Raw genomic sequence first — 27,613 nt, forward strand, 5'->3', positions numbered from 1 at the left:
CTCTTCACCCACGCATGCCCGCTTTTGGGGCCCCCGACCAAGTCTCTCGCCCTTCTCACCACCCGAATCTCTTCCTACCCACCTCGCCTTCCCCCAAAACCTTTGTCGCCGCTGCGAAGAAGGTCTTTTGCTCCCCTCATCCACTTCACCACCACCCCGACGAAAGAGCGGTGTCCTGGGGAAAAAGGCCATATCTCTGCTCAAACTCCCCTTTCTCGACTTACACCTATCCGTTGTTGGTCCTTTTTCCACGACTGATCTTACCCAACATGAACGTCAACTTCGATACGAGTGGAGGCGACGCCCTCTTGGACCTCTCCTCCTTCGACCAGCGGGACCGGTTTTCCTATGCCTCGCAAATCCCCTCATCCCAGAACAGCCCCCAGAGCGTCACCAACATGCCCGCTCAGAGGATCTGGCCCATTCCTTTGGATATGACCTCCAATGTCGCAGCCTCGAGTCCTCCCGAGGACCAGCAAGCCCACTCGCCTTCACATAGCTCCTCACCTTTGAGCCAGCACTCGCATCACTCCCCATATCAACAACCCATCAACTCATTGACCGACTGGGCCTTGCAACAACATCAGCATCAGCAACAACAGACGCCTCATGGATTGCCCGATTACTCTCAATATGTCTCCGACGCCTACATGCCCGTAACATACAACCCATATGCCCCGGGCTTCCAGACAAACCCCATCGACTTTCTCCCCGCCACGACCCAGGCGCTGCAGGCCGCAAACTTTCAACTCGCATCCGCTTTCAACACGATGCCCCCCATGGACGACACTGTTCCGGCTATGAATTGGAGCATGGGAATGGAGAGCTGGCACGATATTCAGGCCGCTGCCTCAGCGTTGCAAATCGACGGCCTTTCACATAGCATCGGCAGCAATTCGCCCACGGGTACTTTCCTCGAGGTCCTGTCCCTGCCGAGCACTGGCAATGGAGAGGGGTGGTCAATGGTCGTTGAGCAGGGTTCTGGAGCAGGATTCGACCACTTTCAACAGGCACAGCCCAATGCGGCAATCTTCAACCCCAGCCAGACGCTTCACTTGAGAACCAACTCGGATTCGTCGGACGGCGCCAATTCATTTGAACTCGGCAGCTATGAGGAGATTGCTCCCTTCCCCATCTCTCCCTTCTCCCCCGAGTCTGATGGATACGTCGATGCCGGATCTCACCGCAATTGCTTCGGAGACAACCACAACCACGCTCATACTCACAGCCACGCTCACGCACACACTCATGCCCACGTTCACAACCACGACACAGTCAGCCCTGCAGCTGCCGTTGCTCCCATGCCCATCAAGACGACCACTCCGACCCGGCCAACTCCCGCCAGCGGCTCCGGCGCCACATCTCCCCCCATCCTCACCACCGCCCGGAGAAACTCGGGCCAGAGACGCAGCCCCGTCACCGGCAAGGCCACCAAGGCCGTCATTCGCCGCACTTCAACCGGCAAAAAGGATGGCACTGAGGTCAAGAAGGTTGGCCGCAGAAAGGGTCCTCTCCTGCCCGAGCAGCGCAAGCAAGCCAGTGAGATTAGAAAGCTTCGTGCCTGCCTGCGTTGCAAGTTCTTGAAGAAGACCTGTGACAAGGGTGAGCCTTGTGCTGGCTGCCAGCCGTCTCACGCCCGCCTGTGGCAGGTTCCTTGCACTCGTATTGATATCAAGGACATCGGCTACTTCATGAAGGACTGGAAGGCCGACTATGAGCGCCACCTTGGACGGGGTGTCTCAGTCTACAACGTCAAGGGCTTCGCTCAGAACGAGACTGTCATGTGGATCACTCACGGTTATGGCTTTGCCCTTCCCGTCTACGTCCGTGAGGTCTACGTGGCCGATGAGAGCTGCTTCCAGGTTGACTGGGTTGAGTCCTGCTTGACCGACCAGGAGCCCATCGACTTTGACATCCGCACCGAGAGACTCGATGTCGGTGCCAAGGGCGTTTCCGTTGAGGCTCTGTCCGACTACCTTGACAAGCACATCGATGGAGGCTTTGAGGATTTCATTGAGGATCACTTCGAGGGCACTCCCTTCATCACCGAGATCCTCAAGACTGCTCACCGCTACTACGTCAAGGAGCGTATGCCCGTCATCCGCAAGGCTCTGAAGCTCGTCCTTGCCTACAACCTCACCCTGCACATTACCATGGTCGAGAGCCAAGGCGAGGATGTTCAACTTGATGGTCAGATTGATGATGAGGACTCCAAGTACTACGGCAAGACCGTTGCTCCCGTCATGATCAATTTCCAGATCAAGTGTGCCATGGCCGACATGTGGCGTGAGCTTCAGAAGGAGATCCTCGAGGAGCTGTCCGCCCTGTACTCGAGCGTCTACAGCGGTGAGCGTCTTAAGAACTGGCCCACCATCTTCATGCTGGCTTCCATTCTTCTCGCTGTCTGGGAGGAGATGCAGTTCGACTGCCACTACCGTGTTCCCGACCCGGCTGCTGTCAATAAGTTCTGCAACGACATGGAGACCACTCCCGTCGGTGTCATTGTCGGCCTGTTCCACGCCATCTCCCAGAAGCTCCCTGCCTTTATGGACTGGGATACCGCCAAGCACGGCCACCTCCTGAACAACAACGTCGCTGTCTGCGAGGCCATGACCGAAGTCCGTCAGCATGTCATCAAGCACGGTAAGTTCTCATCAACTCTGCCCATTACATACGCAGACCACTAACAATCCGAACAGAGGCATACCTGCGTACTCGCCCCGACGCCAGCTTTGACCGTAACGACTTTGACTGCTTGTCGAACAAGTTCTTGTCAAAGCTCGTGATCCGCGCCAACTGATTGTCCTCTACTGTGCTATTATTATTGCTGCCATATTTTTTTCCTTCTTGAGATTATGATTTTTTTGAAAAGCCCCTGGGTGGGCAAATTTGGTTGGCATCTCTTTTGTTATTTCGAGTCACAGCGACGGCGTTGAACGAGACACCACACACACATACACACACAAGATCTCTACCCGACCTCTTCACTTCACTTCTTTTCGGCTGGTCACCTCCCCACCACGACGATTCATCGCGATGTGTTACGACCTTTTATCATGATTCAAATTACGAATGTATGACTCGAAGCTAAACGGGGTTGGTGGTCTGGAGTCGAGCGCAGGCGAGAAGGGCTGCGCTGCGGCAAAGAGAGACGCGACATGCGCCAGGGACGTTCATGGAGACGATCATGCCGGCACGACAGGCAAATGACAGAGCATAGCAAGCATAGACGATTATGATATGCATTGGAATTTTTTTTTGAGCGTTGGAAGGGCCCATTGGCAGAAAACCTTCACGCAGAGAATTGGAGAGGCACAATTGGCCGATATCGGCATTTTACGCTGTTGTAGTTAACTTGGGTCAAAATCGATATATCGAGATTGTTTGTTTCGCGCCCTTCACACATCGAGTTTAGATGCAATTCTTCAAGCCGTGACTAGCTGTGAAGCTCTCGTCCCAAATGAGATGCATGTATACGTACGGATATCTTTTTGAGAAAAGGCTGGGGAAGATGAGGGTCAGATGAGACAACATACAAGCCGCGTCGTGCAGCCCACAACGTGGTGAACCACATTACGCAGTAGATTAGAGCAACGTGATCTAGTTAATCTGGGGGACGAACCTCTGCGGGATGGGCTTAAAGCAGGGTCAATGAGGGGAAGAAGGGCCTTATCGCAGCAAATGGGGGATAGAGGGCACCCTTAGGCCTTTGGTACGATTTCCCCTTGGCCAATAAGAAGAGTGGCTGGAGGGGCAAGGATGCGTATAGTGGTGGTGGTGTTTGTGCTGCAGAGGAAAAGTGCAGCCGACGTGGTCGAGTTGTACACTAGGTACTTACATTTGTTTCCTAGGTAAGGTATTGATGGGGGGCGGTGCCAGGCGCGGGTGTAGGGTGTGCCTCGCTCGTATGGGCGAAACGTCGCCTTTTGGCCCCTTGGCCCCTTGGAAGAAGAGCGCGTGAACGGATGTCGCGATAACGCCCGAGCGACGAGCGAGCAAAGACCGATGTCGCCATCGCTTCATTCCTCGGCTGACGAAAGCATCGCCTCGGAGGAGGATGCGGAGGTTCGCATTCTGCTGGCTGTGCTGAAGACGGGGGGTTTTTTTTTTTCCCAACGAGTTGGATGTCTGTCTGGAGACACCGAACTGGGATCCGTATCATTTTTCTCGCCCATGGCTGAAGTATTCGTAAACTATCTGTTTGTCTGTCTGGTTCGGGCGGTGGTTCGTAAAATCAGGGTTCGGGAGAGGTTGGGGGTGCAGTGGCCTTTGGGATGACGTCGGCTCATTTCATCTTCCACCCCGGTCTCGCCGGTCCTTCTCCGCACTTTAGTGTTTGACTGTGTTGTTGTTGGGTGAGGATTGAGGAGTGGCCGGCGACATTCAACAACCAGCCGGGCATGTCGAAAGGAAGGCATCGTGGCGGCTTAGAATGAGGTTAAGAAAAGCTTTGTATGGGGGCGACGGGATTAGCAAGCGAGCGATTCGGACGGGGCAAAGATTGACCAAGAGGCTCTGGAGGTGGCGATTCTCATGTTCGCTGCCGACTACTTGCTTTGAGACCGAGAGTCTGAGTGCGTGTTGAGTGGTCGAGGACTCAAGTTGGGTTTGTTTCCTGGCCGCTACAGTCTGCCTATCCGGGTGGCGGGTGGGGCGCTTGTTTGTCAGTGACAGTCACGGCCGGGTCGGACTTGTTTCTGACCCTCTTTGCTCTTCGCTCTTTACGCTTGACTTTTGGCTGGCGTCCGTGGAATCCGTCAAGCGTAGGTGAGACACGACGAATTCCAGTCAAAGGTGTCAAACCGAAGCCAGCCTTGCCAGCCTGCTTGATTTCAATATGGAAATAGGTATCGAGTCTACCGACAGCTAGCATCGTGGGCATTCCAAAGGATGCGCTCGGCGAACTCTTCAGCCCCAGTGTCTGTCGTCGTCGGCGGTGACGACTGTTCCCAGTTCTGTGGGACGTGGTAAACACAAGTGAAGTGAGGACGCCCGGGAAGAGGCGGAGTAGGTACAGGGATTGACGGTGGGCCTCTTGCGACCCATCAGTTCATCAGTGACATTCTCGAGACGCTGCGGGAGACTAGCGGTATCGAAGTCGCGGAGTGTTTTCCTGTCCAAAGATTAGTCGACTTGCAGCTTCACCAGAAACTACCGGTAAGGCAAAGATCTCGAAATCTTGTAGAAGCAGACACTCAGACGGGTATGCTAGATTGGATCTTCCACCTTGTTGCCTTTTCGGCGTGTGTTTTGGCCTTGGGACTACTGCGCAGGGGCGGCATGAACGAGACCATCTGATCAAAGAAGCGGCGGCGACGAGTGGCCAACCTTCCAGCGCAAGTCGCAACTGAGACATCAGGCACAGCACTCTGGGTTCCAGCCTTCCCAGGTTCGTGGTCAGAAAGCGGGCGATAAGGACCAAGGAAAAGGTTTTTCTACCTCTGTCAATGGGCATTATTGTATGAGTCTAGAGGTAGATGTACGACGTCCTCAGAAAACCCCACTTGGTTCTGGAGGGTTCCGGCTTGCTCCTGCCTACTTTAGCGCCTTGTGGCACTTGCGCAGTTGCTGATGAATCATTCGCCATTCCCCCAGACAAGGCACTCAGAACTGAGAAAGAAGGCACTCAGTGCCACTCACTGCATAACCTGCCCCACTCTCTTGAACCTGCGCCTCCAATCAGACCCCTCTTTCCCTGCCTTCCTTGCCTTCCGCGGCCAGTCAGTCACCAGTGCACCCAGGAAGGCACCACCACCCAACTTGGCTCCAGGTCCTTCCTTCCCGCCTTCAGACAGGCCGTATCTCTCTGACACCTTGGTTGCCTTCCGGTATTTAAGCCACTTCACCTCTTCATCCTCCACCCCTCCTCTTCTTCCCCATCACATCTACTACACAACACCCTCGCTCGACGAACTTCCCATCAGCGATTACTCCCGATAAGGAGCAACTACATTAGGAATACCAAAGAACAACACCATACATCAGATTCCATCGAAGCCGCCATCATGCAGATCTTCGTCAAGACCCGTAAGTCATCCAGGCATCCGAGAGTCACAACCAACAATTACTGACATCCTTCCCCCAGTCACCGGCAAGACCATTACCCTCGAGGTCGAGTCCTCCGATACTATCGACAACGTCAAGTCCAAGATTCAGGACAAGGAGGGCATCCCCCCCGATCAGCAGCGTCTCATTTTCGCTGGCAAGCAGCTTGAGGACGGCCGCACCCTCTCTGACTACAACATCCAGAAGGAGTCCACCCTCCACTTGGTTCTCCGCCTTCGTGGTGGCATGCAGATCTGTAAGTTACTCTACGTCAATCCTGCCTCCAATCACATGTATGCTAACCCACCTGCAGTCGTCAAGACGCTCACCGGCAAGACCATCACCCTCGAGGTCGAGTCTTCTGATACCATCGACAATGTCAAGTCGAAGATTCAGGACAAGGAGGGCATCCCCCCTGACCAGCAGCGTTTGATCTTTGCTGGCAAGCAACTTGAGGACGGACGCACCCTCTCCGACTACAACATTCAGAAGGAGTCCACTCTCCACTTGGTTCTCCGCCTTCGCGGTGGTATGCAAATCTTCGTCAAGACTCTTACCGGCAAGACGATTACGCTCGAGGTTGAATCTTCAGACACCATTGACAACGTCAAGTCGAAGATCCAAGACAAGGAGGGTATTCCTCCTGACCAGCAGCGCTTGATCTTTGCCGGAAAGCAGCTTGAGGATGGTCGCACTTTGTCGGATTACAACATTCAAAAGGAGTCAACCCTGCATCTTGTCCTGCGTCTCCGTGGTGGTATGCAGATCTTCGTTAAGACGCTAACTGGAAAGACGATTACGTTGGAAGTCGAGTCATCTGACACGATTGATAACGTGAAGTCGAAGATCCAGGACAAGGAGGGTATCCCTCCTGACCAGCAGCGTCTTATCTTCGCTGGAAAGCAGTTGGAAGATGGTCGCACTCTGAGCGACTACAACATCCAGAAGGAATCAACCCTTCATCTCGTTCTCCGTCTTCGTGGCGGCCAGTAAGCGACTGGTTAGCGATGGAGAAGTTGCCTCGGGCGAGGCATGGCGTTAATGGATTACGATTACGGCGGGACAATGGTTCTGAATGATATCTTCACATACTCCTAGAAATTAGCTAGGCAACTCTTGCGCTCATGAAAGCGTCAATACCAGGCTCTATTGAAGTCTCAACTCCTTTGTATCGCTTGCCCTACTGTGATGTACCTACCTGATGATCCTCTTGTTGTGCTGTGAATGTCACTTCTTGGAGGTTGACCCATCTATCGCTTATCAGTGACGTACCTGATAAAACGAGTCCGTTACCAGTGGGGCGGTGGGGTGCTCCTACAGCTCCTCGAACCTCGCTCCCACCTCAGTTGACTGAAATCTTCCCCACAACACAATTATCCTGCCTGCTTCCATGAGTTGCGCCGCGACATGAACAGCCCATGGAAGTCCTGGAAACACTTGGAAACCCACGTTCTTTTGCCTCCATAGTCTGGGGCCTTTAACAGCAGCGGCGCAACATTTGCACCTCCCAGAGTTAATCAGCATCGTCTCACGGCAGCCTGCGAGGCTGAGAAGGGCTATGCGGACCTTCTTCTACCACCTCAAGTTCGAGCTTTATCCCACTTCAAGCCCCGCACTCGCCGACACCAAGGTCGTCAAAGGGAAACAGCAGGAGGAAGCTCCCAGTAAAGACGTGTGGCTTCCGCCGAAAGGCGCCAACATCTTCGCCGAACTTCCCGCGCATTCTAGGAAAAGTTCGAAGAGGCCGAGTACGAGCTTCCGACCGCAATCTTCACCACTACAAGCCTTCGAACTACCCTACCCTGCCGATACCTATCGATCGAGCACACCACGAGCACCGGAGGCTACTTCGAACCCGAGCCTCATCGACTGCGGACCTTCCAGAGCTCCGGTCAAGGAAGACAGTGGCAGTAACATCGAGAGGATAACCGAGAGGCAGTGGAGAGCTCGTACGCAGAGCTTCCCACCCCCGCCTTCTTCGGCAGCGATCCGACCAGAAACGGCAGTCAAGGATTGGCGCTTTGGTCAGGTCAGCATCGAGAGCATCGACATCGAGTCGGAAAGCGACCATTATACAGACCAAATGGCGGCTGAGGCTACGAGCTCTGGAGCAGACCTAGGCGTCGGTCCGACGTTTGGCGGCGCCGGAATCTCCACGAAGGCGAAGTATGTTCCACTCGACACAAAGAGTACGGAAGTAGGCTGGGGAGTAGTACATTTTTACCGCGACGAGGAGGAAACACCTGCCTTGGGGCTGCCGTCTTCAGAAGGAGACGATGTCGAGGCAGAAGAATGCACGACGCTTTGCATACCTGCAGTTCCAAGTTACTTGAGCCCGGGCGACTTCATAGGCTACGTCGGGGAGAAATGGAGGAACGACATCAGTCACTGGCGAATGGTCATGACGGCTAGGATGAATCGGTATTTAGTGCTCCTAAAGTTTGGAAACAGCGAGAAGGCGCGCGCGTGGCAGAAGGAGTTTGACGGAAAGGTCTTCAACAGTATGGAGGTGAGTAGTCCATTGCATTCCCTGACACGGCCGTGTGACTGACTCTTCTGCAGGCGCAAGTTTGCCATGTTGTCTTTGTCAAATCGATCACCTTTGAGACACCGACTCGAGAAAACAAGACGTTTCCCGACCTCAATCACGATCCTTTCACGCCTTCCTCCGTCGTCGCCTCGAGCAGTCTAAGGCCTTTCCCTCCGCCGACGCCGAATCTCATCGAACTACCTACTTGCCCCGTGTGTCTCGAGCGCATGGACGACACGACAGGTCTGATGACGATTCCTTGCCAGCACGTCTTTCACTGTACCTGCCTGCAAAACTGGAAAGGCTCAGGATGTCCAGTTTGTCGACACACGAACCCCGAAACTGCATACGATCCATCGAACCCATATACACAACCCTTTGGCTCTTCCGTATCCAACTTGTGCAGCGTATGCGATTCCACCGATGACCTATGGATCTGCCTTATCTGCGGAAATGTTGGCTGCGGTCGATATAAGGGCGGCCATGCCAAGGACCATTGGAAAGAGACGGCTCATAGCTTCTCTCTGGAGCTGGAAACACAGCATGTATGGGATTACGCTGGGGATACGTGGGTACATCGTTTGATCCGTGATAAGGGTGACGGCAAGGTCGTGGAGCTCCCGGGCAGCAACGGACATCATCGCGGACCGGAAGGCGGCTATGAAGATACTGTTCCCCGCGCAAAGCTGGACAACATCGGCTTGGAATACACTCATCTCCTGACTAGTCAACTTGAGTCACAGCGGGTCTACTTTGAAGAGATGATCAGCAAAGTGGCGGACAAGGCCTCAAAAGCGGCCGCGATAGCCGAGTCTGCATCGGCGCAAGCTACCACAGCTCTGGAAGAGAATGCCACCCTCAAGACGGAGCTGACACGTCTCCAAACGCAAGTCATACCACAACTCGAGCGGGACGCTGAGCGTGACCGTGCAAAGGCCACCAAGGCCCAGGAACTGGCCCGCAATATGGGCAAAGCCCTTCAAGAGGAGAAGCAAGTCACGCAGGGACTCATGAAGCGCGTAGAGCACAACAAAGCCGAGCTCGACACCCTGAAGAAGAGCGAGGCGTCTTACAAGGAACAGGTGGCGGAGCTGCAGGAAATGAACAGAGATTTGTCCATGTTTATATCGGGACAGGAGAAGTTGCAGCAGATGGAGAAGTCGGGCGAGATTGAGGCTGGTGAAATCGCGGAAGGGAGCGCCAGCGTTCCTGAGAAGAAGGGCAAGCGGAAAGCGAAGAAGTAAGTCCGCTTAAGGGTGTTTATTGGGTCTGGCGTTCACAGGATGGCGGCGGTTTGGCATTTCATGGTGCATGGATACAACGATACCTGTATAGTATTAGAGCGATCACTTCATTTAATCATCACTCTTTCCAGTGAGATGCGTGTGGGTTTATCTGCGCACTCATGGAGGCTTGTGATCTCGAAATATCGTTTGTACAAGTCCCACGGCGCCCTCTGTTCCACGTTGTCTCAAGCAGGCGGGCGAACGCCTTTGGACCCGAAGATAATTTGACTTATCCGGAGAGTATCCCCTATGGTGGAAGGTCAGAGGGATAAACGTACCCGAGTTGATGTTATAATTTTTCATTCGTCAGTACGTCCAATGTATCCAGACCTCACGAACCAGAGCCCTTTCCCATCATGATTCAACCTGGAGCCGGGTATCCAAACTCCGATACCTTTTTCTCGCTAGGCGACTCTAGTTGATACGGTCAAGTCCGTTGTGAACTTTTAGTCATCGCTGCTTTACCTCAAACTCGATTCGAAGCGAAGCAAAAAGTCTTCCGGCCATTCGGGACGCATTTCGATAACCGGAAGACGTTGCCGTTGTACGCACAACGAGGCAGGCCAGGCTGTGGTGCTTCTTCGACGTGGGATTCATATCTATCATTGTAAACACTCATCTTTAGGTGCTTTTGAGATCGTGTAGGAGGGCTCAGGTAAGCGGATAAGTCGTTTGAGAGCAATAGATCAATATTTTCTTCATATCATTACTCATCACTGATCTCTGGCTTGATATGACTTTCAAAGGATTGTTTGAGGATCCGACTCGGCCCAATACTTCTGCTCTTTCAGCAAATCTTGAGGCACAAACAGAAACAAGTGATGCTTCCACCCAGGATAGGAGAAGGCAGAACCACACACATGACTGCTAAGCAATCGCCCAACCATCAGTACAAATTTTAAGTTTTCTACTCAGGAACAAAATTTCCATGATATGCCGCCGGATTAAAGGGGGAGGGGGGCAAAAAACGACAAAAGCTCAGCTATTCGAACTTGCGAGGTTCAGAATGCCTACGAAACCCCAGTCGCGATTTCATGCCGGTACTTTTGCTCACCCGCTAGGCTACCGCGGCTATGTGTGCCGTAGCACCTCTGGATTCATTTTGGAATGGTTGATATAGGATGGGTGGATGGCATGATTAGGATTTTGAGTTGTGGCGTTGGGAAGAGAGGGGTTGTGGATGAGAGATGTACCTGGATGCCCCGGTTGCCGGCATATCGTGAAGCCTCATCATTTGTGAGGTGGGAGACACACTGTAGTGAAACGGCGTTCGCCAGCTTCCCAATGTATCGTGCACTTTCTTTGGAACTAATTGAGCACAATGGGCTCAGATGGAAGCTGGCTGCACAACATCGAATAGAACTTTAATGTCGATTGATGGATGATTTTCAAAAAAAAAAAAACAAAAAAAAAACCGATGACCTTAATGAGCAGCGCTTAGAGACTTGAGGGGGTCGATCGAGGAATACTTCTGTAGTAGGAAGACCTACGAGATGTTCGTGGCGCAGAAATAGTCATGTTTCTTGCCTTACGCCAATCCTTACTTGGGCCATCGTTTTGTTTGGAAGGCACTTGCATCCATCGACTGATGGTGGAGATCGAGGAAACCATGACTAAGCTAGTGGGCTCTTAGTCAAACACCAAGTTTGGCACGCTTGGAGGTAGCTTCAACTACTTGTTCCTACTTTGTCAGATGTAAATTTAGACGGAAGTCCATGTTCTCACGATGAAGATCGACTGTGATATAGGTAGCGAAAGTCAGGGGCTCGATTCATTTGACCCTTGGGCCAAGGTTGAGTAAATAGTTGGCAGAACCCTTGGATAGAGTCGATCCCAAATAATAGTGAACGGCGGCCTACATTGGACTGCAACGCAAAAATTTATGAGCTCTATTGCGTGAGGTTGTGACCGTGAAATAATGCGACGATTAACAGCAGGATTGGAATCAGGTTTCTTGCTTGGATCGCTGGAATCCTGATCTCGTTTGTCATACATACTCAAATACGTATTATTTCCTGCGGTTGCCATAGCCAGACTGAGTGACCTATAATGATTACTCAGAGAGATCACACAATACTGCCATGAGGCATCTTGAGCTTCTTACGGGGAAGCGGACAACGAATTCAAACCGAAAAGTCGGAGGCTTCCTCAGGCCCCACGAATCCAACGGCTCCGTCCCCGCAACGCCGAGCTCTGACCAACCCCGGTAACTCCACCGCCCGCAAATCCCTACCCCACCATGGAGAACCCCTCGGTGCTCACACTGGAAGTGACGCTTCTTCGCGACAAGAAATTCCAAAGCTCCAACATCAACCATCACCACAGTCAAACCGCCACCACCACACAATGGCAGCAACGACAGCCTCCCCTTCCCCTTCCCCAGGGAATACTCCTTCCCCCTTCTTCACCCGCCAAACAAACCTAACAACCCACCACGCCCAACTCGTCAAATGGTCCGACCTAATCCTCTCCTACTGCCGCCACCACCGCCTCTTCAAGCTCTCCCTCGGCGCCGCCATCCCTCCACCACCTCCTCCTCGCTCCCGCACGCCCTCCCGAACCACAGCGAAGCCTCTCCCCTAAACGAACCAACAACCTTCTCCCCCGCAACCGCAGCATCCTCCGCCGCCGCCGCGCCAGAGGAGCTCTTCCACAACAAGACGCTCAACAAGCGCCTCAGCCTGGCCGACGCGCGCGAGGTCCTCGAGTTCATGCGCAAGGACGGCCGCGCCGAACCTTTACCGGCCAGCACCGACGTCTTTTGGATCTACTGGCGCACGCCCGACGAGTGGGCTGCCGCGATCGAGGGGTGGATTGACGAGACGGCGCAAAAGGGCGTCGTGCTGACGCTGTATGAGCTTACAGAGGGCGAGAGTACCAGGGGCACAGGTGGGCAAACACAATTTCTCTTCTCTCTTGAAACTTTTCTTCTTGCAATGTGATGATCGGAACCCGTGGGCTAAGAACAGTCTCTATGTGTGTACAGATTTCCACGGCCTCGATCCAGATCTTTTGTCAAAAGCGCTCCAAATCCTGGTGAAGCGCGGCAAGGCCCAGATCTTTGGACAAGAGGACTCGCAGGGTGTAAAGTTCTTTTGATCTTGCTCTCCCTTCTACCTCCTTATGATGATATGACACGACGAGACATTGGTCTCCTTCTTTTGCGAATCTCTAACTAGACATACCACGTTGACACATTATTCCTCGAGCCGGGTCGTAAACAAACACCAAGTCCCAAGGTCTTCACCCGAAAGCAGCACAACTCCATGCCATCGCATATATACATGTACAATCCAAAGCCACCGACTTAGCCACCAAGCTGAGCGAAACGATGATCACAGGCTCTTTTGGAAAAAGTTCTTGGCGAGGTACTTCTCGTCAAAGGAGACTTGCTGCTTCATGGCGACATCCAACAGCCAGTCAGCTGCGACGATGCGTGGCTCCATGTGGCCCTTGCGCGCCATCTCCTCAAACTTGGGCCAGAGAGACCGCTCGTCGGCACTGTTGGAGCTCAAAAGATAGACAGGCTCTGGCGGCGCGCCTCCGTCCTCCTCTTCTGTCGTCGGCTTGATGGTCGTGCCGCTGCGCGCGCGGTACAGCTTGAACATGGCTCCATTGGCTTCAGCAATGGCCTTGTAGCTTTCGGGTCCGTTGCAAATGTTGTTTGTACAGTAAACGGGGACTGTCCACAACAGCTTTCCGAGATTCGCCCTCGCACGCGAGACTGCCGTCTCGAGCTTGACGCCAAACTTGGCTTCATTTTCCTCGTCCTTTAGGAGAAAATCGTCGGGGTCGGGAACCTCGCCTCTTTCGAGAGCCTCGTCGATGAAGTTGGACGATAGAACGGTAGGCCCTTTGGCCAGGGTTTTGAGGAACTTGACAGTCCGTACCATGTGAGGAGCGGCGAGATAGTCGCACGGCTTGTCGTCTTGTACTATCAGGATTCCCATGTCGCGAAGCTTTCTCTGCGACCTGTTAGCCTGGCGAAAAGAAAGAAAATCAAAAGACTTACCCTCTCTGTATCCTCCTTGGACTTGGCATTGACCCATCTCGTGAAGCCCGTCAGCACGATCCTCATCTCCACGTCTGGACGTAATGATTTCCGCTTCTTGGAAGGCCTTGAATCTTCGTCCTCCTCATCCACTTCCATTGCCTGGGCCGGGCTCGATGTGCGGCCCCTTTCTCTATCGATTTGATCTGCAGCACGCTTACCACCCCATGGGCCCTGCTTATCCTTGCCGCGCTTCTTCTCCTTCTCGTACAACGCAATATCGGGGGCGATACGCTGTAGGTTGGTCAAAGCCTTGCTTTTGGCGCTTCGGCCTCCAGTCGACATTTCCGAGGGTGTATCATTCTCTTTTCCGCGGCCACCTTTCTTAGGGCGTACAGGCGTCATGAAGCTGTCGTCGATAGCCTCATCACTCTTATCCTCTTGCCTGCCAATCACAACCCCCTCGGCAGGACCATGCAAGTACGAGTTCTCCTGCGCAGCCTCAAGAATCTTGCGCTTCCGTGTCGCTTGGGGCGACAACCCCTCTTCACCACCGGGGTAGTATGTTTCTCGCAAACAATACTCATCGAAGAAGGTCTGCCCGATGACCTCGCCCAGATTCGTGCGAACGGGAAAGTGAGAGTACTTGGGGACAGTCACCCTCTGCATCTCACACTTGGCGTAGCTCTCTTCGATCCACAGGTGGTTGACCGTCTCGATGTTCCAATCCTTGGCCGCCTCGTATTTCTCACTGCTGCTCCTTGCTGTGATGAGGTGTGTATTCTCGGCCTTCATCGTCTTGGTGTATGTGGCGCCGGTTGCCTTGATCAGATTTTCCAGGTATATGCGAGCGTCACCGCCGTAGTTGGAGAGACAGATCTTGAGACCTTCGAATCCGGGGATGCCATTTTTGGGAACCGGGTAGTGGAGTAGACGGCGAAGCGGGGACGTCCATTCATTGTGCGTTATGAGGTGGTAAAGCCATGAGAGATTGCCAATGTCTTTCCCTGACTGGGCAGCCTTGACGTACTGTTCCCCGTCACGATATTGGCAAATAAAGTAGTCGCAGTCGTCAACGTTGTCGACCACCTTGCCACCGCCATTGTTGATAAGTTGCTTGACAGCTTCCAGCGATCGTGGGGTAATGCTGAGGTCCCCTGAAAGCATGACATCCTTGTCCCGAAATATCGTAGCTGGTTTCCGCGGGCCGTCACTGAGGTGGTTGGGGCTTGTTGAGGTCGCTCCGTTGAGCTGGTCGTATTTGGGCGCTTGCACCTCGCCTTGATTCTCGTTGTGACGAAGGATTTCGGGATCTGGGAGCAGATAAGGGCCTTCGGGTATACGTTTGCCAAGCTTGAAGCAATCTTCGAACCTGGTATGTGTAAGAGGTGGTTCGAAGCACAAGGACGCTACAGACTTACCAGTGGGGTAAAACAATCTTGCAATTGAGGCCTTTCTCCTTGGCGATGACACATTTGGGATCTTCGGTAGTCAGAGCGCAGATATGTGTGGTCTGTCGTGTGACATCGGCGCCTTCCATGCCGCCCATAGCCAGCGTAGCACCAATGATGGTCTCCTTGTCGATTTCAGGCAAACCAGCAGTTGTAAGGATGACCTTGGAAAAGAACATGCGTGGATCGGGAGAGTATGGCCGGACCTGTGCCTGTTTGTTCTTCTTGACTGATGCCTTGATCCATTCGGTATTGACGACTGGGATCATGAAGGCCTGAGTTTCGGTGAACTGGGGAAAGTCGATGGTGTTGGAAATGATGTGAGAAACAGCTTCGAGTCTGAGAGAGCCATCGCGTCTGGGGTCGAGGACCGTTCCGCCACGACCTTCCACAATGCCGGCATACTCGCTGATTTCTTTGGGAGCTAGGTGGGCACTCGGCACGAAGGCAAAGGTACATTCTGCGAACAAGCCCTTTGCCTGTTCAGCCATGGTGGGCAATCGGGTGAGGCATGCAATTGAGAAGAGCTAAAGAGCTAGCGGGCGCCGGAGTCGATGTCAGGGCATACGCAGGACGATATCTTGAGGTTTGCTGTCAGAGTGTTGTTTGTGCAGAAAGACCGGTGTGGGTATTTGCCTGCAGGCAATTACGAAAGATGAAGGCGATTTCGACGCGAAATTGTTAGCGACGCGGCCTGGTGCAGGACGCGAGGTGAGCTCGCCGTCACGTGTAGCTTCCCTGCAAGGTACAATTGTTTGTGTGGCCCCTGCGATGTTGAATAAGTATCGGTACTTTATCCATTAAAAGCGCGATAGGGACGCGTCAAAGGGAATCATCCGCCAACCAGCTAGCTTTTTGCCGCAAGCCGCCCATCAATGTGCAGTGACATTCTTCGGTGACATTCTTCGGTGACATTCTTACTCCAAAACAAACTACAACCTTAATACGACTACGATTACATTTGGCACCATGGCCGATGTTTTTGCAGTGAAGTCTCTTTACCAAACATCGTCTTTCGAAATAGCTGTTCAAACTCAATTGCTGCGCTCACAACTTCATGATCCCTGCTTCCATCCTACCCACGGATAGAACCCGATTCCACGGATGTTCTTCATGCTATAGGCACTTCCAACTTGAACATACAACTCGAGGCCTCACACTCTCTTCATTACAAATGGCGCCTAAAGACTCGACTTGATCAAATCGGCAGCCCGCTCGGCGATTCCATAGACCGTTGCCTGAGGGTTGGCACGCACTGTAATGGGCACAATGGAAGCATCAGCCACCCGCAAGCCACGGATTCCATGCACCTGGAGCTTCTCATCTACCACTCCGCCAAGCTCCCGAGGCATCATGGAGCAAGTACCCGTGAAGTGATGCGCGCCGACTGCCGTCTTACGCACAAACTCTTTGGCTTCCTCAAGGTCTGTCAGAGCGTTGGCGGGGTTGCGCTTCCCGCTCGGCTTCAGTTGACTTCGGAGCGGCTCGCTTGCAGCGATCTTCTCCAGGAGCTGAATATGTCTGGCCAGAACCTCGACGTCGAATGGGTGCGATAGGTACGCCGGGTCGATGGCGACCGCGGGCGATTCAAGGGACGCAGAAGTGATGTGACTTGACCCTCGCGACAGGGGATGTGCGAGGAGCAGCGCTATTGTGAAGTACTTTTCCTCGCCAGGCGGCGGCGCTGCCATGGTTCCGTCCCCGCTGAACAATGCGAATCCCGGCAAGGACAGATAGTACCCCGACGGTTCCGAAGACGACGTCAGGACGGACCGCACGTATGCCTCGAGGGCCTTTGTGAACTCTGGCGTCGCGCTCGTTTTGGGGCCGCTCAACTTGTCAAGAAGCTGGGTGACATCCTCGCCAGCGGGCAGAGGAAGCTGTGCAGTCGCGACGGTGCCGCTTCTTGAGAACGGCCCAGTGCCCTTACCATACGCCTCCATCGCAGCTCCGACGGCAGCCGGTTCCTGACGAATAATGCCATCCATGGTGTCGAGCTCTGGAAGGGCCTCAAAGCTTGCGCCGACTATGACGTGGTTCTGTAGATTTTCACCGACGTGCGGGTTGTCAAGAACGACTTCGATGCCGAGTTTACGGAGAAGCTCCCCGTTTCCAACACCGGAAAGCTCAAGAATCCGTGGCGAGTTGAGGGTGCCAGCAGTCAATACGACCTCCTTTTGTGCTGTTGCTGTTGTTGTCTCTCCATCCTTGGTGTATTGAACGCCATCGGCAACAATTTCGCCAGCCTCTGACTTGAAGACAATCTTCTCTACCAAGGCTCCAGTCACAACTGTCAAGTTGGATCTAGACTTTGCCGACTGTAGATACGTGCTGCCGGCATAACTTCTCTGCTTTGTCTCCGGGTCTATAGTGTCTGGCGTGAGACTGCTGCCGACTCCCCGCCCACTCAAGGGGTCACAAGAATCGGGGAAGCCTAGACTGCGGATAGAATCTTGCCAGATTTTGGGCCAGAAAGACTCGACGTTGTCCGGCAGAGACAGCTTCAGTGGCCCTGTGCCCTCACCAGAAGCGATGGAATAGGCCTTCTTAGAGGCCTCATTGAACGTAGGCCAGTCCCAGCCGGGATTGCCCAAGCTGGCCCACGCCTCGACATTGGACCGTGTGGTGATGGTAAAGGAAAGGCCATTGAGGGCACCTGAGCCACCAAGGAGACGACCTTGAGGGACAGCAATCTCGCGACCACCTAGGCCATCCTGCAAACGATTCACTATCAGTAAAGCGGACTACCAACAGCAGCGGCTGGTCTGAGAAACACTTACCTGGGGCACCGTTCGGAACTGCCAGTCAGAGGGCGTTTTGACAAGACTGGGGCCCAGTGCGGGAATATTGACTCGAGGGTCTGCCGTTTGGTCTTCGCCCGCTTCGAGCACTAGGACCTGGACATCTGGAATCTCAGACAGACGAGTGGCAACTACTAAGCCGGCGACGCCGCCACCCACGATGATGAAGTCGTATTTTGCAGCCATTTTGAGAGACGGTGTGATGAGTAACGCAACGCGTGTGATTCTGCAAAATCAAAAGACTTCGTTGGAACTTCGGCCACTGTTAAATCATGACAGGTTTCCGAGCCCGAGACGTCTAAGATTGTGTAGGATTGCGGCAAAGCATTAGTCGCCGTAGCGCCGAGCGCCCACCCGGCATCTCCCCCGCGGGCGGCCGTATTGCACCAACATACGACACTGAGCCGGCCAACCGTTTCTGGTACCGTTCAAGCAGGTTCCACTGCATGGTTGCATCCTTACGACTTTGTTTTCTGCATCAGGGGTATGACAGTTTGGGACGCAGACCCTCTCACTTCCCTGGGACCCCGGTCAACGACCGTCAAGGGACAACCTGGTCGGTAACCGGATATCAAGGTTATCGGGATGACCCATGATCACCGCGGCGCGATATTCAAGTATGTACCTTTGATCAACGAGTACGGCCTCTAGGATAGAATGGAGGACGTTACGATGCGTGCTGGATTACATCCCAGTTATTGGACACTAGTCAGTTCCTGTGGCATGCTGTTACCCCTCAGGTAACTCACGACAGATTGTCGAGGGATAGACTGGACCCAGCCATGGATGGCACTAGGCATCATGTCAGGTTTCGATGACTGCTCGACTGGCGGATGTTTATCGACTCCGGGCTGAGGATGAGTTATCGGTGGTAGACTTCAAGAAAGAGGCGCCTCGAGCTGGTTGGAATTGGCCAAGTGCAACACACAAACTTCATCATGAGTGTTCTTCTCGATTCCAGTTACCAAGCCGTCCTGGTCTACGTCCTTGGACTCCTTTGCGGCGTTGCCGTTCACTTGGGCATTTTTATTCACGGAGAATGGCATGTACAGGCTCCTCAGATTGCCCTGGGTCACTTCTGGCTGTTCTTTTGTTTCGCGGCTCTCAGCCGTTACTACAAGGGCTCAGTTGTTGGTGATCTTTGCCATTCACTCTTGATACTATCCGCTGGTTATCTACCTGGACTTTTCACCAGTATTACCCTCTACAGATTCTACTTTCATCATCTATCAGCTGCTGGTTTCAAAGGCCCATGGTACGCCCGAGTCACCAAGCTGTGGCACGTCTGGGCCTGCAGAGATTGCAAGAATCATTTGCTCTTAGAGAATTTACATGAGCAGTATGGAGACTTCGTGAGGACAGGTAAGTGACCACCCGAAACAACCTTCTTTGAAACCTCCACTGATAGTTTAGCTAGGACCCAGTGAAATCACTGTTTTCCATCCAGGAGTCTTCATGGCTGTAGATGGTCCCCGGTCCGAATGCATCAAATCTGAGTGGTACGACATTCTGCATCCCGATCGTGCGCTGGTTACAACACGCATCAAGCCCATTCATGCTGCCAGACGCCGTGAATGGAATCGTGGATTCTCGGCACAAGGTATTTACCCCATAGATCTTCGGAATCATGAGCCTATCTCTAACGAGCCGTGCCGTACTACAGCCCTTGTTCAACACGAGTCAAAGATTCTCAAGTATATTGAGCAGCTGGACATCTGCATCGAGGCGGATGCCAAAGCGCACGTTGCTTCGGAAGTGCGGAACCTGTTCTTTTGGTTTGGGTTTGATGTCATGGGAGACTTTGTCTTTAGCAAGTCGTTCGATATGCTGCACCAGCAGCAGTGGCACCACATCATCGTGCGGCTGCAGCGTGCCCTCTCGCTCCTTGGACCATTCAGTCCTGCTCCATGGCTCATCCAGGTCGGCTTCAAGTTGGGACCGCGAATCAGCGTTCTCAAGGACTGGTTCGACATGGTCGCCTGGTGTGAGCGGCAGATGCGTGTCAGACTTGATGATGGAACTCCAAAGCCAGCTGTTCCTGATCTTGCCTACTACTTGATGGAGCTGAACGACGGCCAGACTGAGCTCAAGGATCGTTTGCCATGGCTTTATGGCGATAGTTTGCTCGCAATTGTTGCTGGAAGGCAAGTTGATTCCCCCAATCTCGTGGGTGCTTACTTATTGACAAACATACAGCGAGCCGACGGCTGCTGCCTTGATTGGAATTTTCTGCGAGTTGGCTAAGCACCCCGAGCATGCTGAGAAGGTCTATGAGGAGTTGAAAGATATCGACGCTACCAACCTCAAGACTCTCACGAGCCTCCCGCACCTTAATGCTGTCATCAACGAAGGGCTCCGCTTGTACCCAGCCCTCCTCACCGGCGGGGCCAGGAAGACCACGGAGAACGGGGCCACGATCGGTGGGACTTTCATCCCGCCCGACACGACAATCATTGCCCCGCGTCACGTTATATCCCGAAGTAAGTAAATTCATAGATGGATGCTTTCGTCAGTTCTCAGCTCACATGTTATCTACAGGGGAGGACTGCTTCGAGCGGGCCAATGAGTTCATCCCCGAGCGATGGAGTACGCGGCCAGAGATGATCCGCAATGTTACAGCTTTTGCGCCATTTGGAACAGGTATGGCGACCTTTGTCTTTTGTCTGCTATCTGATAGCTTTTGATCGACTAATCCATCTACTGCAGGTCACCACAGCTGTCTTGGTCGTTTCCTGGCCACCGACACTATGAGATTTGTTGTTGCCAGACTTGTGAAGAAGTACCATTTCCGCCTCGCACCGGGAGAGACGGGCAACCGTGTCTTTGACGATGTGAGGGATCAGTTCACCTCTAATCCGGGTCCCCTGTCGCTGTGTTTCGAGTTGAGGTGATTATGCTATGTTTAGACATAATAAGTATGTAGTCACTTTGAGTTTAGCCAAGGTACCAAGAAGCGAATCGTATCATTTTTCGTTTTTTATCTCTTTACAACAAATGTATTTCCAATGCCGAGGCCCTGATTATTCATACGTAACAAGATTGATATATTGGGCTATCTCTGGGCGCACATGGTGAACAACCCATGGGGTTGCTATCGTCTATTCCGGAACTATCTCAAGCAAGGCTAGTGTATGGCCACCCATTGATACCGCTGGTCAGCTGCTGACCAGATTGGATCGCCCCGGTACCCTTTTTGAGCTCTTCGACGTCCCAGTTGGCCCAAACAGTACGACCATTGAGGAACGCCGCCTCGGGACTTGCCAGCCACACCGTGAAGTGGGCAGGGAGTTGGACTGCAAGCCAGCGCGCGGGATGTCAGCACCTTGTTCGGCCCGCTAGAGCTGCAACGGGAAGGAGAAGCAGGGGAGGATGAAGGGGGATGGAGAGGAAGCGAGTGGGAGGGGAGTGACGGGACGGAGAGGGAAAATCTGGGCAGATGGGTGGACAGGGGAGGAAGAAGAGTAGTAGTGAAAGCACAATGGAACTGCACCTTTATCCATGGGGAGAGCTTCGGCCTTGGCGCCACTCTTGGTGAAGATGTCGGTCTCGACCATGCCCGGGTGAAGGGTTACCGCGAAGATGTTCGGGTTTTCCGCCGCTAGGAACTCGATGATTTTGGTTTGGGCTAGCTTGGACGCCATGTAGGCGGACAGGCCAGGCAAGGCGACTGCCGGCAACGCCGTTGTGCCGGTAGTGAGTGCGACAATGGACGCATGCGAAGGGTTCGCCGTGGGGAGGAACACCTTGCTGACGAGGTATGTTCCTTTGGTGTTTGTCTGTCAGGTAGGTGTAAGTGCTCGGGCCCTCTCATTCACTCTCACTTCCCTGTCTCTCTGTCTCTCTCTCGCTAACAACTTGTAGAGAGAGAGAGAGGGACAAAGAACTGTCTTCGTCAAGGGTAGTCTGATTTACCTCAAAACTCTGCCACCAGTCATCGGTAGCCGACCCCGCGACGGGCGACGGGCTGGACACATAGCCAGAGGCCAGAACAAGAATATCCCACTTGCCGATCGCGGCTGCCACCTTGATCAACGTCTGTTCGTCCGTGATGTCCACGGCGTGAACATCACTCTGCACAGACGACGGCAAGGAGGTGGCCGTCTCGGCTATGGCGGCCTCTGTGCGGCCCAGGAGACTGACTCGAGCGGCCCCGGCAGCAGCAAAGGCCAGAGCGGTCTCTCGGCCGATTCCACTACCCTATTCGAGAGAAGGACAAAGCGTCAATAGAGAGATTCCTAGGTAAGTAAGGTATCCGTACGGATATATTGCGGGCACAGAACTGGCGCGATATAGAGTTGTGACGGGGGAGGGTGAAAAGCTCCGATCTTTTTTGGATCATGGCCCAGGCATATTCGGAGGCGAGAGGTCATCACAGAGGGGCCGTAGACGGGGGATGGGGAGGCTAGGCGAGGGTCGGTGTTCACAACCAGGGGAAAGGGAAAAGAGAATGGATGTCGTGGAACTTACCGCGCCTGCCACGATGACCGTCTTCCCCGCCGCGCTGAGCTCCGGGCGGGAGGGCGAGATAGCCTCGTAGGTATCGTTGCGCCATGTCGGCGTGACGGAGGGCAGAGGGGGTTGCATCTTGACTTTTTTTTTTGAGCGATATTGGATTGGGTACCGAGAAGAAGGGGTAACCGTCGAGCCGAGAACGGGAATATGTAGCGTCAGCCTTGGAAGTGGCGAGATACAAGATTTCAGCGAAGCAAGAGAGCGATGCTGGATGTATGGATAGATTGAGTGAAGCGTGGGGTAGGTAACGGGAATGCCAGAAACAGTCTCGAGCTATCGCGAGCTAGGCCCTGTCTTTTTATCCCCCCTCTCTCCCTCGTTGAGCTGAGCTAAGACTCAAAAGTTCGGGTCTTTGGTTACAAACTCCGTGATATGCAGCGTTGCGGCGCAGCTCGCACCGTTGAAGACGCCATGGCCCTGAGTAACCGGTTGGTTGGTTGGACGGCGATGTTGCCTGCTCATCTTCTCTTGAGGGATGCAGATAGCTGACCGGTAGACAAGCTACTCAGTAAGAATGGGCATTGTCTCCACCGGCTACTCGGGGACTTTGGTGAAACCTGAGATTGAGAAACAGACTGACACCTGTGCCTTGCATAATTACCGGAAGCGGGATAAACGTAAGCCTCGTTGCAACATCATCATGGCCGTCAAGGTAAGGCAATGTATGCACGCTTCCCCCCTAGTAGAAGGTGCAGACTGCCAGACAACCCCCGTGGTGGGAAGCATTGCATCCAAACGGGTTAACAAATGCGCGGCGCAGCGGCGGGTGGCAGGTGCTGCTTTGCTGAAGACAGTCTTTGTCTTTCACATGGTTGCTTTTGTGGTTTGTGTGGGACTCGGTCTGCTATGTATGGCCCGTTGACAAGGGTCTCTGAAAGTTTGATATATCAACTTGCAGAAACTCCACTTTGAAACTCCCCCCACACCTCGAGACTCTTGAGTAGACTGGGGAACGGTTGAACCCCTGCAGTGAAAATGGTAGAGCGGGGAGGCCAAGTCTTCTCAGAGTCCCATCATACCATGGGGAGGGGGGACCCTCGTTAGACCGGACAAGACTTTGGGACTGGTAACTTGTAACTTGGCAAACCCTTGAGGGTTGATGAGGCTGTGGAGTTTCTCTATCACGTACATGACGAGCTCCCGATCACATCTCAGAAGAGGACAGTCATGTGGGAAGAACATGGTTCCCTATCGATATTATCCACACGTGCAGCAACACCAGGCGGGTGGTTGGTCCTAAAAGACGACGGCTGCCACGAACCATTGCCTATTACTATTCAATTATCGTTGTTTGCAAGCCTGCGCAGTAATCAGAAAGTGGTAAGTGTTAGAGTGTGAGTGGGGAGGAATGGGATGAAAGAATGCAGTGTCATGCAAGCGTGAAAGTGCAGAACCCTCCTACTGAATCATGTCATCCCATCTTGTCTCCCTTCGATCAGATGAGCAGAAGCCTCGCCAGGCAGGCTTACCTACTGGGTTACGTGCAGGAGGAGGAGCCGAAGAGGGAGGGAAGCATGGTTCGGCAAAGTAGTGCAAAGTACATTCTGTCATACTTACATGGCCATCTCTCACTCTCATTCTCAAACTAGTATCAAAGTGGCCGGCAGACACACCAATAAGCTGGGAACTACCGCAGAGTAGGGTGACATCGACTTGTGTCTCATCGTCTAGCTCACCCTTTCGTCCACTTCTTTTTTGGGGATTCCTGGCCGTGATTGATAGACGCGGGAACCACGTTTCGTCTTTGTGGGATGAGAGTAAAAGAGAGAGTGTGTGTGAGAGAGAGGAAGAAGGCAAAGCAGGGTGGCGGCATGGCACCCGGCGGCTTCTCGATGCGATGAGCGTCGTTCCCGCACCCCCCATAAGAGATGAAGGCATCCCCCGCGCGTGCTGTGCCGCGAGGGCGGATATCTATCGGGCTGGTATCCGGAAATTCTCTCTCATTGCTTGTTGGTATCTGAAGCTAAGGCAGTAGAACAAACTGACTGGGCCCAATCGCATTACACACTTTGAAGAGCAGAAACACATTTCGCCCATCATGCCTGGCGCTGGCTCAAGAGGCATTAGCCTCTTAGTATGGATTGTTGTCTTTACCGTTGTCGATGCCTCGTTTTTATGTCTGCGAGCTTGGTCAGCGAGGGTGATGAGAAGATCATTCTACTGGGATGATGGAATGATCATCTTTGCATTTGTAAGTCCATCACTCCTGTCTTGTTTCATACACCACTAACCATAGCAGGCCAACATTGTTGCGCTAGAAGGTGTTGTCATATGGGCCATTTACAATGGCTTGGGCAAACACACTAATGAGTTGACTCTGGATGAGTATGCTGTTCAGTTCAAGGTAAGTTAGACATCTCGTCCCATCGACTGACTTCACATCCCTAACACTTGCTTTCTCACAGCTCATCCTCGCCAGTGGTGTTACATGGCTCCTGGGAACCGTCTTCATCAAGATGGCCATCCTGTGGCTGTACACTAGAATCTTTTCCACGGCAAAGTTCAAGCGCTGGTCGCATATACTCATGGGAGTGACGGGCGCCTACGGTGTCGCGTTCCTTATTCTCTTTATGAGTAGATGCACGCCCATGTCTCAGCAATGGGCGCCAGTCGAAGGTGGCCACTGCCGCGATATTACCGTTGACCAGCTCGTCTCGGTGACCATAAACATTGTCGTCGATATCGCCATGACCGCACTGCCGATGCCGGCGCTCTGGGGTCTTCAGATGCCCCTTAGAAACAAGATCGCCGTCAGCGCCATGTTTGGCATGGGTTTTGCGTAAGTTTTCTCCTTCTTCTTCTCTTCTCTCTACCATAGACCGAGGCAGTAGCTAACTTTAACATCCCAGAACAATCGCAATCATGATTTGGCGTCTAGTCAACACGGTCACGACCATCGGCGACCTCGACTTCGTCTACAATCTGCACGACATTGGCCTCGTCAGTCTCCTCGAGCTCTGGATCGGTATCATCATCGCCTGCCTGCCGACCTTGGGCCCCCTCTTCAAAACCTACGTCAAGCCAGCTGTCTCGAAGTTCGGCTCCAAGCTGACGAACCCTTCAACGGACAAGGGCGGCCAGATCAACCTCAAGGACCTGACGAGTAGCAGCGGCGGCCACAGCATCCGCCACCCCCGTCGGACGTACGACAAGCTGGGCGACAATACCTCCGTTGTGGACCTCGAGCGTGCAGAGCTGACGACAAAGTGTCAGTTCTCCCCGGGAGCCGAGGCGCCCAGGGGCAGCAGACCGGTCATCTACGTTCATCAGGACATTGCGTCGCAGGAGACTTGGAAGCGAGGGGCGCAGGCTTGAGTTCGGAGACTGGGATCGGGTATTAGGGAAGGGGACGGGGAGTTACGGCCGATGGATGAAATTTATTCGAGATATGAGATATGTACAATTCTTGACGCACCATTTTACTTTGTAACTATATAGTGTTTTTTCTTTTGTCTTCACTTATCACAAGGTTTCCTCATTAATCATTGAAGAAACCATTTGAACGTTCACATTACATCTTGAAGTTAAGCAGCCCTGGGAGTGTCTCACACATAGTGCTTGCACCTGCAGTCATCGTACACACTCTGAAGAGACTTCCGGGAGATTTTCCAATAAATCAGGGCTTCACAATTACTTGCAGCCAGACTCCCTTGGGTGTCCGTGTCGATCACTCCTTCTCGGAAAGCGGCACGCCTGACTCTTACTCGCCCAGCAACGCCCAGATAGCGTTCCTGACCAAAGACATGGGAATCCCGGGAACCCACGAGAAGGGTAGAGTTGGAAGTTGGGACGACAACAACATCGACCCAACTCCACGGCGAGGGGAGAGGGACGGGGGCAATCTTGTCTTACACTATCTGCCATACGCCGAGCCCCATCCCGCCGGTAGTGGGCAGGCAAATTCATCAAAGGACGAGGACAAGACCAAGACCAAGACCAAGACCCTCTTCGTGGTCAGTGGACGATTACTGGTTCCAGCAAGGAAGAAGCTTTTGGTTCTCACGCCTTTTAGAGTTACACGCGTGGGGACAGACTGGAGTCAGGTAGGATAAGGTAACGGGAACTCACAGACGAGGTTCGCGAGCCTTTTTTTCAGAGTTTACATCCGAGCACCTTGTGAGCACGACTAGGACCCAAGTAAGGGTAGACGTATCCACATTAAAGTGTACCTGCCTCATTAATATAATGTTGAACTCTCATTCGCTCCACGGTAAACACACCGTACACACGTGAGGTTTCGTGAGACTTGGAATATGGGTCGAGGTGCAATCAACTTGCACTGCTTTCGCTGCTTTCATTGCGACATCAACGTAGCACCACCGGTTCCCGATCTCTTATGGATCACAAGAGTCTGGATCGAAACTCGTGTGTCACTAGATGTATCCATAGCTCAGTATCCAGTGTCCGCGTACCGGTGGAGAGTGGAACTCAAGGGCATTAACCAAGAATTGGCATTCTTTAGACTTTCACGATGCAGCTTCGTCTTCTTCCGGTTACCAGTTTTTCTGTTCCCTAGTCCAGCGGGAATGCTACGACTCTTAAACGGAAACCGCTTCAGGGAACGTTTCCTTGAGGGATCCCTTGCTTTTCACCTCGACTTCTGGTTCAAACTCTAGCCTCTGGTTGGTTTCGCGACCTCTTCCGCGACTTCGTCTACGATCCGCGGGTGACTGTGTGATTCAATACCGCGCGAGGTATATCGCTCAGCCGGAGCCGGGTATGATCGTTCAGGGGTCGCTACATATTGCATATGTATTGCCTGCCGTTCAAGTCACAGCCATGTAATGTACCGTCTCTCCGTGAGATCCCTCCAAAGTCCCATCTTTGAGGCTTCCGAGGCTGTAGGGTCTTGAACATGCGTCCTTGACATGACCGGGGCCAGCTTCCAAGTACCGCTTAACAATTTAGACATTCGTCGATAGAGGCAAAAATACAGACTGGAAGTTGGGGGCATCCGGCATGTGTTGTCAAAGGTGGATGAGTCTGAATCATGAGAG

General features: G+C 53.2%; 8 protein-coding genes across 8 annotated transcripts; 5 read left to right on the forward strand and 3 right to left on the reverse strand.

Moving 5' to 3' along the window:
* Positions 1-269: 269 nt before the first annotated feature.
* Positions 270-2,800, forward strand: N0V96_006353 (uncharacterized protein; the record flags this gene model as incomplete). Its single annotated transcript, XM_053190790.1, has 2 exons — positions 270-2,643; positions 2,700-2,800. 2 exons carry the CDS (start codon positions 270-272, stop codon positions 2,798-2,800), a joined length of 2,475 nt encoding a protein of 824 aa, XP_053051708.1.
* A 4,803-nt stretch (positions 2,801-7,603) lies between these two features.
* On the forward strand, positions 7,604-9,819 carry N0V96_006354 (uncharacterized protein; the record flags this gene model as incomplete). The annotated part of the gene is made up of 2 exons (XM_053190789.2): positions 7,604-8,554; positions 8,608-9,819. 2 exons carry the CDS (start codon positions 7,604-7,606, stop codon positions 9,817-9,819), a joined length of 2,163 nt encoding a protein of 720 aa, XP_053051707.1.
* Positions 9,820-12,311: 2,492 nt separating this feature from the next.
* N0V96_006355 (uncharacterized protein) lies at positions 12,312-12,960 on the forward strand (the record flags this gene model as incomplete). The annotated part of the gene is made up of 2 exons (XM_053190788.2): positions 12,312-12,750; positions 12,848-12,960. The coding sequence occupies 2 exons, from the start codon at positions 12,312-12,314 to the stop codon at positions 12,958-12,960; spliced, it is 552 nt and encodes a 183-aa protein (XP_053051706.2).
* A 236-nt stretch (positions 12,961-13,196) lies between these two features.
* On the reverse strand, positions 13,197-15,794 carry ESC4 (regulator of Ty1 Transposition; the record flags this gene model as incomplete). Its single annotated transcript, XM_053190787.1, has 3 exons — positions 13,197-13,826; positions 13,874-15,224; positions 15,274-15,794. 3 exons carry the CDS (start codon positions 15,792-15,794, stop codon positions 13,197-13,199), a joined length of 2,502 nt encoding a protein of 833 aa, XP_053051705.1.
* Positions 15,795-16,484: 690 nt separating this feature from the next.
* Positions 16,485-18,290, reverse strand: N0V96_006357 (uncharacterized protein; the record flags this gene model as incomplete). The annotated part of the gene is made up of 2 exons (XM_053190786.1): positions 16,485-18,017; positions 18,084-18,290. The coding sequence occupies 2 exons, from the start codon at positions 18,288-18,290 to the stop codon at positions 16,485-16,487; spliced, it is 1,740 nt and encodes a 579-aa protein (XP_053051704.1).
* A 752-nt stretch (positions 18,291-19,042) lies between these two features.
* N0V96_006358 (uncharacterized protein) lies at positions 19,043-20,995 on the forward strand (the record flags this gene model as incomplete). Its single annotated transcript, XM_065757690.1, has 7 exons — positions 19,043-19,234; positions 19,445-19,466; positions 19,522-19,704; positions 19,768-20,248; positions 20,301-20,584; positions 20,643-20,744; positions 20,811-20,995. 7 exons carry the CDS (start codon positions 19,043-19,045, stop codon positions 20,993-20,995), a joined length of 1,449 nt encoding a protein of 482 aa, XP_065613607.1.
* Positions 20,996-21,218: 223 nt separating this feature from the next.
* On the reverse strand, positions 21,219-22,688 carry N0V96_006359 (uncharacterized protein; the record flags this gene model as incomplete). The annotated part of the gene is made up of 4 exons (XM_053190784.1): positions 21,219-21,397; positions 21,595-21,880; positions 22,017-22,301; positions 22,572-22,688. The coding sequence occupies 4 exons, from the start codon at positions 22,686-22,688 to the stop codon at positions 21,219-21,221; spliced, it is 867 nt and encodes a 288-aa protein (XP_053051702.1).
* Positions 22,689-24,654: 1,966 nt separating this feature from the next.
* On the forward strand, positions 24,655-25,931 carry N0V96_006360 (uncharacterized protein; the record flags this gene model as incomplete). The annotated part of the gene is made up of 4 exons (XM_065757691.1): positions 24,655-24,807; positions 24,856-24,960; positions 25,022-25,395; positions 25,466-25,931. 4 exons carry the CDS (start codon positions 24,655-24,657, stop codon positions 25,929-25,931), a joined length of 1,098 nt encoding a protein of 365 aa, XP_065613608.1.
* Positions 25,932-27,613: the final 1,682 nt, after the last annotated feature.

Source organism: Colletotrichum fioriniae (genome assembly GCF_027942845.1).
Source record: "Colletotrichum fioriniae strain IMI 355084 chromosome Unknown scaffold_7, whole genome shotgun sequence".
In the NCBI taxonomy this organism is placed as follows: Eukaryota; Fungi; Ascomycota; class Sordariomycetes; order Glomerellales; family Glomerellaceae; genus Colletotrichum; species Colletotrichum fioriniae.